Genomic DNA, 10,397 nt, shown 5'->3' on the forward strand with positions numbered 1-10,397 from the left:
GCTTCCAGGGAATTGGCGTATCAAAAGGGATGATTTGTTATTGTAATAATGTATAGCAAAAGCTTGGGACATACATGGTCGGATACAGTGGTCGGTCTCAAAAGATATTCAGGTCTTCTCCTGGATTGCTTGTAAATATATATTTTAGTGGATAGCCTTTCCTGCAAATATAGCTTGAATGCAGGCTTAAATAATTGCTCGGCATAAGGTAGACAAATAAATAAATAAATAAACAAATCAAGAGACAAGTCTCACATATTGTACCTTGGCCCTTTCCTCGTTCCTTGTGGGCACTAATAGTATTTCTCTTGCCACTTCCATTCTTCGCAAAAGATTCCACATCAGGTACTACCTGTTTTGACTGCATATACCCACCCACTTCTCTTCCACAACTCCGGAACAAGCAGCTCAGCTCACGAAGATCCTGCCAACAACCTAGTGTAACAAAATAATATATAAGACATCGACGCCCTTGCATGATCGATATTTGGACCAGAATGAAGGATGATGGGAAATGCTTGAGTATGCTATGTCAGGGCACATTGAAAACATATGCATGTACGTGGGCCTCTATTGATTCGCGACGGTTACTGAATTGTCATTCTTTTGCCCTCATACGCCAGGTGTAAATACAGTAAGGATTCACATAACGCCAGCATGCAAATGCAAGGAAGGTATCACAAGCCCATCATCCAACTGCTTAATAAGTACCCCTCTTCTTAAAGCTCCCCCCCTGCTTTGGTTGACTCCCATACGCCCTCCTCCCCGGCGTCTTCTTATCCCTCCCCAACCCAGCCCCCAGCACCAAATCCACCCTCGGCGGCGCCGAAAAGCCAAAGCTGCGGGCCAGCTTCACCAGGTCCAACTTATTGACATCGAAAATCGTTCTCAAGCTATGACTAGCATATGCTTGGATATAGCTCTTGTATCCATTCTTTGCGCTCTGGTTCAAATAGTGGTTTTGCGAGATGAGCTTCTCCAGTTGTGACTGCACGTTTACGATCTTCTTGGCGGGGAAGTCGAACTCGACAATGGGGACTTTGGCTTCTTTGAGGTACGACAGGAAGCCTACTTCGGAGGGTTGGAGGAACATGAGGGAACGCCCCTTGCCGTTGGCGCCGCGGGCGGTACGACCAACGCGGTGGATGTAGTCGCGAGGATCATCTGGCGGATCAAATTGCACAATCCAATCTACGTCTGGAATCTATTGTAGTGTTAGAAACTTGCTTAGACACAGCTTGAAAAGGGGGGCTTACATCTAAACCTCTTGCTGCAACATCAGTACAGACCAGGACGCCTTGCTTCGCGTTACAGAACTCGAAGAAAGTCCTGCTGCGTTTGTCTTGCTTTTGCTTGCCGTGGAGATCGAGAACTGGGAGGTCGATGTAGTTTAGCAGCTCGGCGTGGTATTTGACGCAGTTGCAACTGGAGAAGAAGACGATGATTTTCTTCTTCAGGTTGCGCTTTAGGAAGGAGAAGAGGAGGAGAAATCGCTTGTCTGAATCACAGACCACGTAACCTTGTTCTAGACCTTCGACGGTACTGTGTTCCTTTTGGTGATCGACGTTGACGTATAGCGGACCAGGACGCAGCGATATCCGCGCCAGATCCTCAACTTTCGTGGTTTGGGTTGCGGAGAACAACATGGATTGTCTCTCATCTTTTGGTAGGATCTTCACAATTTGTCTCATTTCATCCTCGAATCCGATTTCCAATATCCGATCCGCCTCGTCGATAACCAACGCTTTCAGATTCTTGAAAACAAATCCTTGGGTATTTTGCAAGTGGTCTAGTAGTCGACCTGGTGTAGCGATGATAAGATTAACACCCTTTCCAAGTTTCTCCGCCTCAGCTCTTCGATTAGCACCTCCCATGAGTATGCCGTAAGTTTGAGAATGGTATGTCATCAGCTCTCTTGCAACACCGAAGATTTGTAGAGCGAGTTCTCTTGTGGGGGATACAACAATAACACCGGTTCCATTTCGAGGCTTGAATCGCAGTGCGCTGAGCATCTCAATCGCGGGGATCAAGAATGCCAACGTCTTTCCCGATCCAGTCTTTGCCGCTCCCAAAACATCTCTTCCTGCTAGCAATGGTGGTATGCCTCGCTGTTGGATCTCTGTCATTGTTTCGAACTTCATGTCCGCAATAGCTTTCATGGTCTTGTCGGAAAGGTTCAAATCGGAGAATTTCTTCGGTTGTTCACCAGCAGTGGTAGGGAGTGACAATGCTCCGGCCCCTGGGATAGCTTCTTCGTCTAAATCTGCCTCCCCATTGGCTTCATCTGCCTCGTCCTCTACCTCGGCCATATTTTCTTCATTTTCCTCCATTCCATTCTCATTGTCGCTGGGTATCTCTTCATTGGAAATGTCCTCTTCTTCCTCTAATTTAGGAACCTTCTTGGCTTTCTTATGCGCCTTTGAAGTTTTCAAGGTCGTCGCTCCTTCTTCTTCCTCCTCATCAGATTCCTGGGCCTTCTTGGCCTTCTTGTGCGACTTGTCGTGCTTGGATTTCGAAGCTTTCACCGCTGGGATTGCAACATCGTCGGTGGAGATAGTAGCTTCTGGCTGGTCAGATTTAGAGCTACCGTGCTTTCTCTTGCGCTTTTTGCTATGCAAATCTGCGGAATCCATTTTGATGGTTTGCGATTAAATTGCTTTCCTGATTCTTGAGATCTCGGCTTGCAATGCTTGCAGTAGAATATTTTTTTCTATCAGCTAGGCGAACGACGCTAGCCTTATCAGTCATGTGATCTAACCCCTAAATCAATCGCGCTTGCTTGATGTGAGGCTGTTTAGAAGCGGATTCACAACATTTGTATTAGGAAGGCATACACCAAGGTAACTTTTTCCTGGAATCTCATCTCGGTCTATTCTTGCGTCGCTTTCTTTTGAAACCGATATACGCCGTACAAAGCACATTTTCTGCTATTCCATCGTACACTCCAGACTCGGGGAGGAATGACAGATACGGTAGATGCACCATCCAATACCAAAAAATGCAGAGATAAAGTTGGCCTCTTTGTATAGGTACCCAGGTAGATGAGCTAAACTCAGGGGAGCAGATCTGCACATGTCGCGTGCACGCTTGCACCTGATCCCATCCCATCTCACATTTTGAGAGACAGTTTAAGACAATCCGACTGCATTTTCCTTTCCGTAGAAAGACAAGAGGTCTGGATATTTTCATGCAGCTGCACTACTGTACACAGTCTTGAAGCATTAATTATTCGGGGAGACCGATAACTCAGCAGTGAAACGACAGCCAATGAAAGAAAGGTCTTCGGTTCCCCCGCAAAATCAAATTGACTCGATGAGATCGAGTAACACGCCAACCTTATCTAAACCATCCCGGTACTCATTCGCCTCGCGCCGCGGGCTACCACTGAACGTCACGTACCCCACGCAGGCAAGCAGTAGAGAACTAGAGGAAAAGCACAACTTTGGTACAGCTAGACGTCAAGCGTGCATCCCTTGAAGAAAAGTCGATGATAACAACTGAAATTGACCGCGGGAACTTGGAAGCAAAGATAAGCCATGGCCGCCGCGGTGCGGTACCATGGCCAAAAAGTGCCTGGTGTCACTTCAGATGCAGTGAGCTCTTTGCGAATTTTGTCTGCAGACCTGGGCCCCATGTAAGTACAGTGGGATCTTCAGTTTAGTCGAAAGGCTTGATCAATCTATATATTTCCGGTAATGTCCTATTCTGTTCGAAATAGGGAAGCAGGTTTCAAGAATAAAGCTGAATCATCATCTTCCAGAGGTAGGAATTCGGATTCAGATTCGGATTCAGAAGACGCACCTTTGTTGGACATTGCAGGTCCACCTGGAGGGTTCAGACGTCACCCTCAAACTGGTTCGTCGTCATTATTCATTCAAGCCAACCACACTACCTACCACTCCTCCGACGAATCCTATCTCTTCGACTTCATAATGGAGAAAGTCAAGTCGACGAGACTGGCCCATTATGTGGACAGACTGGCGGTGGAGAGCGAGCCCGGCTTGACCAACTCTCAGCTGATGTTAAACAACCATGACTTGAAACCGGTGGAGCCAGAGAGAAGACAATGGGGTCCTTGGAACTTTGTGGGGTTTTGGGTTGCTGATTCCTTCAACATCGTGAGTTTGTTTGAAATTCCGTAGCACGATAGCTTTATGGCTAATACTCTTTTAGAATACATGGATGATTTCCTCCTCCATGATCGTGGTCAGCGGCACCAGTGGCGGTCTCTCATGGTGGCAATCCTGGATCTGCGTATGGCTAGGATATACCATCGCAGCCTGCTTCGTCTGCCTCACAGGACGAATCGGAGCGACCTACCATATCTCCTTTCCAGTCGTTACACGCGCCAGCTTCGGAATCTGGGGGGCTCTATGGCCGGTTTTCAATAGAGCAGCCATGGCGTGTATCTGGTACGGAGTCCAGGCATGGATTGGAGGAGAATGCGTCCAGCTTATGATCGCCGCTATTTGGCCATCATTCCAGAAAGTCCATAACGGCATTCCCAATTCGGGTACCAATACCGTGGCCTTTGTCTCGTTCTTCATTTTCTGGCTCTGCTCGCTCCCAGCTATCTGGTTCCCAGTCCACAAAATCAGACACCTGTTCACAGTCAAAGCCTTCGTCGTCCCAACAGCAGGCATTGCGTTCTTCATCTGGGCCATCACTCGAGCGCACGGCATTGGACCTATCGTACACCAGCCAGCCAAAGCTACAGGCTCCAAACTAGCGTGGGGCATGGTAGCAGGCATCATGTCCGCCATCTCCAACTTCGCAACACTCATCGTCAACGACCCGGATTTTGCGCGTTTCGCACGCAAGCCCAGGGACGCGCTCTGGTCCCAACTCATCACCATCCCAGCCGGCTTCGCAGTCACCTCCTTCATCGGTATAATCGTCTCCTCCTCCTCAACCGTAATCTTCAAAGGCGAGCCGATCTGGAACCCACTCGATCTCCTCCAATCATTCCTCGACGAAGGCGGGTCCAAGAACCGCGCCGGCGTCTTCTTCATCGCTATGGCATTCGCACTCGCGCAACTCGGCACGAACATAGCTGCGAATAGCGTGAGTGCTGGTACGGATATGACTGCTCTCCTGCCACGCTATCTGAATATCCGTCGCGGAGGTTACGTTTGTGCGTTAGTAGGCTTGGTAATGTGTCCCTGGAATCTTCTCTCCAGCGCCAACAACTTCACGACGTACCTCTCAGCCTACTCGGTCTTCCTGTCCTCCATCGCCGGCGTCGTCGTCACCGACTACTATTTCGTCCGTAAGGGCTACCTCGAAATCAAAGAACTGTACTCAGCCAAGAAAACCTCGCCCTATTTCTACAGCTATGGATTTTCGCTCAGAGGCTATGCTGCGTATATTGCCGGTATCCTTATCAACATTGTTGGGTTCGTGGGCGCGATTGGAAAGCCCGTGCCAAAGGGCGCAACGTATATCTACAACCTGAATTTCTTCTGCGGCTTCATAGTTGCGGGGGGTGTTTATTGGATTTTGTGTAAGATTTGGCCGGTTCAGGCGGCAAGTATGGTGTGGATGGAGGTTGGGGATGAGGTGTTGGATCCTAGGATGGCGTATGGGAACGAGGGGTATGACGAGGAGAGAATGGCGGGTGATGAGGGGGATAAGGGGGAGGTTAGGGTGGGGAAGACAGATGTGAAGACATAGAATAGAGAGGTGTTGTGATGGCTTTATAATGGGATCTTAGATATAGAATAACCCTCTATGATTTTGTTTTTCACGAGGGATTGATAGATCTGCCATTGCTTTCGGGGAACATGCATACTACTACGACTTAAAACAGAATCATGGAGTACACGTTTAATCATTTCACTTTCTCCAGATCTTTCTTTCTCTAATACCAGATATGATATATCCAAATAAGCAGGCTTGTGCTAGACTAGACATAAAGTGGCACTTTTTCCGTATTATCAACGACTTTGACGTCCCACTCCACCTACACACGAAGCAGTGTAATAAGCCGGGACTCAAGAATAGTTCGCAGGCGAAACTGGAGTCATACTAGGTACGCCCGCTGGCTTTATATGATGGTATTGGAGAGTGTACTGTGTGTTAGGTGACTTGAATCTGATTGCAGTGTGATAATGTAATGGTGTTTGGTTAATTAAGCCCAGCTCCACTTGTAGGTAGGTATTCCTCGAACAGAACTACTGCTACGTGAAGTTCGGGATTTTGGCTTGGCTTGGCTTGGCTTGTTAGCCGCCAGTTGTACGAGTACTGTAAGAAACGCTACTCGTACTTATGTATCATACCGTACGGTACTTCGCAGTGAAGATGCTCGCGTGTGGAGTGAGGTGAACGGGAAGTGGTACAATGTACGGAGGTATACCGACTGTTTATGATAATAATAACAACCCGAGAAGCGGTGCCATAAAGTACAAACATAACCACATGCTCACATACTAAAGTTCACGATACCGTTAATACGAAGCCATCTCGTGATGAGCATAAGAAAAGCGGCACTCAATATGGCAGCTTGTGAATGCCACTCGGCTTGGAGTAGTCAAAACCAGTGCCGCTTTTTTCTGTCCAGGAAGTGGCGAGGCCGTGGCATCTACATCGATGTCTACGGAGTACCAACATGAACGTGACTCTATTTTCAAACTCGGTTCAACCAGCAACAGCGCCGCATCGGAGGCCCATCGGCGGATTTACTCGAGCAGCTTACGAAGAAAACCCTACTCGGACCAATCACACACCCCAAAATCCTTATCGTGTGGCTTGGGCGGGTCTCGGCGACAAGCGCTAGGTACCCCGCCGAGGGCCTTAGGCTTGGGCTTGGGATCCTCGAACAAATGAACCTTGAGGACGAAGGGAACCTGTAGGAATGTTTCCGTTTGTAAGAATACATATATGGGGGTATGGGGTGGGATGCGAGACGTGCAAGTGTTGAGAGAGTCCGGGTGCGTGGGAGGAGCCCATTGATGACTTGGGAATGTTGCTTGTGTGGGGGAGGGAACTGAAGAGACTCAACCCGGTGAGTGAGGATTCTATTCCCAGTATTGGTGTTTCTTGTGCTGTAGGTAGGTACCACCACCTATGTTCTCCACAGAGACCCTGTCGACGCCAATGTTGTGGAACGATGGGAGGTTGCTTTTGGGCCGGGATAAATGTCCCAATGCGGGTGGAAAAGGTGTTCTGATATTTGAAAGTCAGAATACCTTCCTGTGACAAACAGACTGGGTTCAGTAGTCAGGGGAAGAGGTTTGGGAATATTCCTGTGACAGGGACATAGAACCAGCAATTATTCTCGGTTCCATATACCGTATGTAAATCCATTCATGCCTAGCTCGTCAACCTATTAATAGTTGAGATCTGATTATTTGATGTATGAGGGGTATAGAATTACAGTCACAACCATGGCCCGTACATGCACTGTATCTTTACAGTGTGCATGGAAAGCTTTTCAGTTGCAGACAGCGCTCTAAAACAGTAATTGCCGCAAATGCTACGTGAGTCGGGTGCCTCTGGAAATTTGCAAATGAGGATCATGCCTCTACGAAGAAAGCAAGAATAAATGAAGAGTTTTCATAGATATGCCTCAACAATGATAAAAGAAGTGTAGGTAGATAGTTGATTCCTTGACGTGGTGTACCGGTCGTATATCCTCCCACGACCTTGCCATTGAATCCCTCCCCCTCCGTCCCACGCTACTGTCTTCATTCACCGGACCCCTGCAAATCCGCCCCGCCTAGCCCTGATCCATAAGTAGCGAACGAGCTTCCCCCCATCCTTATCAACAACCCAACAAATCTCTGTTACTTCTTCAACTTTCTCGCAAGTTGGTTGCTGTTCTCCGCATCCTACACCTCTACTCACACAACATTCTCCCACAACCCTCCACATCTACCGCGATCATGGCGACCTCAAGTACCGTCTCCTACACGGAGAATGTAAGTTTTGCAGCCTCGGAATCACCCCGCGATGCAATATTGACGCTGCACAGCTCCTCAAATACATGAAGCTCGACCAGAAGGGATCAGCTATGGCTGAATACATCTGGATTGATGCGGGTAGTGGCGTTCGCTCCAAGTCAAAGGTATGCAATAATATCTTCCCCAGGAAGTACCTGCCGCCTCAATCGGCGGTTACGAAAACTGCATTGTCATACCTTGTGTACGAATGATTGGAGATGTTCCGAAGTCACTCCATCTCAATTCCTGGCCACCTGGAACTTCGCACTTTCAAGTGCGGGGTTCTCGGCCAGGGATGCCAGGTCTTGTGTCCAGAAGTTCTCTCAATCTTGCATTCAAGATTGCCCACTGCAGTTTCTGCAAACGGGAACTCCTACAAAGTTGATGCATATGCTAATAATTGTGGTTCTTTCTAGACTCTCCTCAAGGTCCCAAAAAGCGGTGAATTCACTCTCGATGACCTCCCAGAGTGGAACTTCGACGGTAGCTCGACTGGCCAAGCCCCAGGTGACAACTCAGATGTCTACCTCCGACCCGTTGCCATCTTCCCTGACCCATTGCGTGGCGCCCCCAACATCCTGGTTCTCACCGAGTGCTGGGACCCCGATGGAACCCCAAACAAGTTCAACTACCGCCATGAGTGTTCCAAGCTCATGGAGGCCCACAAGGCCCACGAGCCTTGGTTTGGTCTCGAGCAGGAGTACACCCTTCTTGATTTGGGCGACAGGCCTTACGGCTGGCCAGTGAATGGTTTCCCAGGTCCTCAAGGTCCATACTACTGTGGTGTCGGTGCTGGCAAGGTTTACTGCAGAGATATTGTTGAGGCTCACTACAAGGCTTGCATGAACGCTGGTATTAAGATTTCTGGTACCAACGCCGAGGTTATGCCCGCCCAGTGGGAATTCCAAGTTGGTCCTTGTAATGGTATTGAAAGTGAGTATCTTTGTTTCGCACTTTTGCTGTACTCCGCTAAATGGGTCTATTAGTGGGTGACCATCTCTGGCTGGCCCGTTTCCTCCTCCACCGCATTGCCGAAGAATTTGGTGCTAAAATCTCCTTCCACCCCAAGCCAATTCCTGGTGACTGGAACGGAGCTGGTCTTCACAGCAACTACTCCAGCAAGGAGATGCGAAAGGAGGGGGGTATGAAGTACATCGAGGCTGCGATTAAGAAGCTCGAGGGCCGCCACAAGGAGCACATTGCAGTCTATGGTGAGGACAACACAATGCGTCTTACTGGCAGACATGAGACTGGTAGCATTGATACCTTCACATATGGTGTTGCCAACCGTGGTGCATCCATTCGTATTCCAAGAGAATGTGGTCACAAGGGTTATGGTTACTTCGAGGATAGACGACCAGCTTCAAATGCTGACCCATATCAAATCACTGGTATCATGATGGAGACAGTAAGGCTTCCCTTTATGAAATTAAAGATTCTCGCTAACACAATGTCCAGATGTACGGTGGTCTTGATGGTACTGAGTTGAAGAAATAGATGCTGAACTCGCGAGTTCATGGGGCGTGTACAGGAATCCAGAGGTGAATGCTATGGCGAATGGTCGTCTCTTTCTTGCGAGCGATATCGGAGATTCTTTACCTGGTCTGGTCTGGTTTTTCAAAATGATGCCATGTAAATGGGTGGATTAAGAATAAAGATCATTCAGTATATTTGAAAATCTGCGACGATGTGAAACGTGAACAATGATGAAGATGCTTTCCTGCAAAATTGAGGGGCTACTTGGAAATATCATATTTGGAGAAATTGTGTATGATAGTATGAAGTATTTGTAAAACCACGTTTTCCACTTGTAGTTCACTGGTTCAGCCTTACAGGCCCCTGAAATTCATGACGTGCATGCTGGTTTGAGCTTCCTGATCCGAGCTCCTATCAAAATATTTCGTGCTTCAAGCTCCCTTAAACGCCATACAACAACAAAATGCTCGCCCTCCCATTATTCCGCAAAACAACTGCTATACGGACAGCAATCCGTTCAATCTCAACTCTCCAATCAAATCCCCACATCGTATGCCCAATCCTCTTCCCTGTACCTCCACAATACTAACCTGTCCTTTCCATATAGTATGTCTTCCCCCATCCATCCTCGCCCTCAACAGCACACCTCCTCTCCCTCCTCCCCACATCCCCGCCCTCAGTAAAGCTCTCCCTAGGCACAACGACACAAATCCCACCAACCCCAGACTCCCTGACCGAGAACCCGCGCTTCCTTTCTATACTAAACGAAGTCCTGTCCCAACATGCAGCTTCAGACCCAATGGTCGCAGGCCAAGCGGCCGCTTTCGCGTCGTCTTCAGGCTCAGCGTTGGGATCCGGAGGCATGTTCTTCCCGCAGCAACGGAAAAAGCACGTTCCTCGCGCTGGAGGAGGAGGGGGCACGGGCGGTGATGGAGCGGGTGGTGCTAGTAGTCAGGGAGGAGCTGGGGGCGGGGGAAGGGG

General features: G+C 48.7%; 4 protein-coding genes across 4 annotated transcripts; 3 read left to right on the plus strand and 1 right to left on the minus strand.

Annotated features, from left to right (window-relative positions):
• Window positions 1-700: 700 nt before the first annotated feature.
• HAS1 (ATP-dependent RNA helicase) lies at window positions 701-2,633 on the minus strand (the record flags this gene model as incomplete). Its single annotated transcript, XM_031152224.1, has 2 exons — window positions 701-1,204; window positions 1,257-2,633. 2 exons carry the CDS (start codon window positions 2,631-2,633, stop codon window positions 701-703), a joined length of 1,881 nt encoding a protein of 626 aa, XP_031002039.1.
• A 903-nt stretch (window positions 2,634-3,536) lies between these two features.
• Window positions 3,537-5,673, plus strand: fur4_0 (Uracil permease; the record flags this gene model as incomplete). The annotated part of the gene is made up of 3 exons (XM_031152225.1): window positions 3,537-3,634; window positions 3,761-4,118; window positions 4,174-5,673. The coding sequence occupies 3 exons, from the start codon at window positions 3,537-3,539 to the stop codon at window positions 5,671-5,673; spliced, it is 1,956 nt and encodes a 651-aa protein (XP_031002040.1).
• Window positions 5,674-7,883: 2,210 nt separating this feature from the next.
• On the plus strand, window positions 7,884-9,437 carry GLN1 (Glutamine synthetase; the record flags this gene model as incomplete). The annotated part of the gene is made up of 5 exons (XM_031152226.1): window positions 7,884-7,919; window positions 7,973-8,065; window positions 8,357-8,873; window positions 8,927-9,348; window positions 9,399-9,437. The coding sequence occupies 5 exons, from the start codon at window positions 7,884-7,886 to the stop codon at window positions 9,435-9,437; spliced, it is 1,107 nt and encodes a 368-aa protein (XP_031002041.1).
• Window positions 9,438-9,879: 442 nt separating this feature from the next.
• On the plus strand, window positions 9,880-10,395 carry LHYA1_G007298 (uncharacterized protein; the record flags this gene model as incomplete). Its single annotated transcript, XM_031152227.1, has 2 exons — window positions 9,880-9,966; window positions 10,024-10,395. Coding segments are annotated over 2 exons (459 nt in total), but the record flags the coding sequence as incomplete, so codon positions are not given.
• Between the last annotated feature and the right edge of the window lie 2 nt (window positions 10,396-10,397).

This window comes from Lachnellula hyalina (assembly GCF_007821495.1).
Source record: "Lachnellula hyalina strain CBS 185.66 chromosome Unknown contig00193, whole genome shotgun sequence".
Taxonomy (NCBI): domain Eukaryota; kingdom Fungi; phylum Ascomycota; class Leotiomycetes; order Helotiales; family Lachnaceae; genus Lachnellula; species Lachnellula hyalina.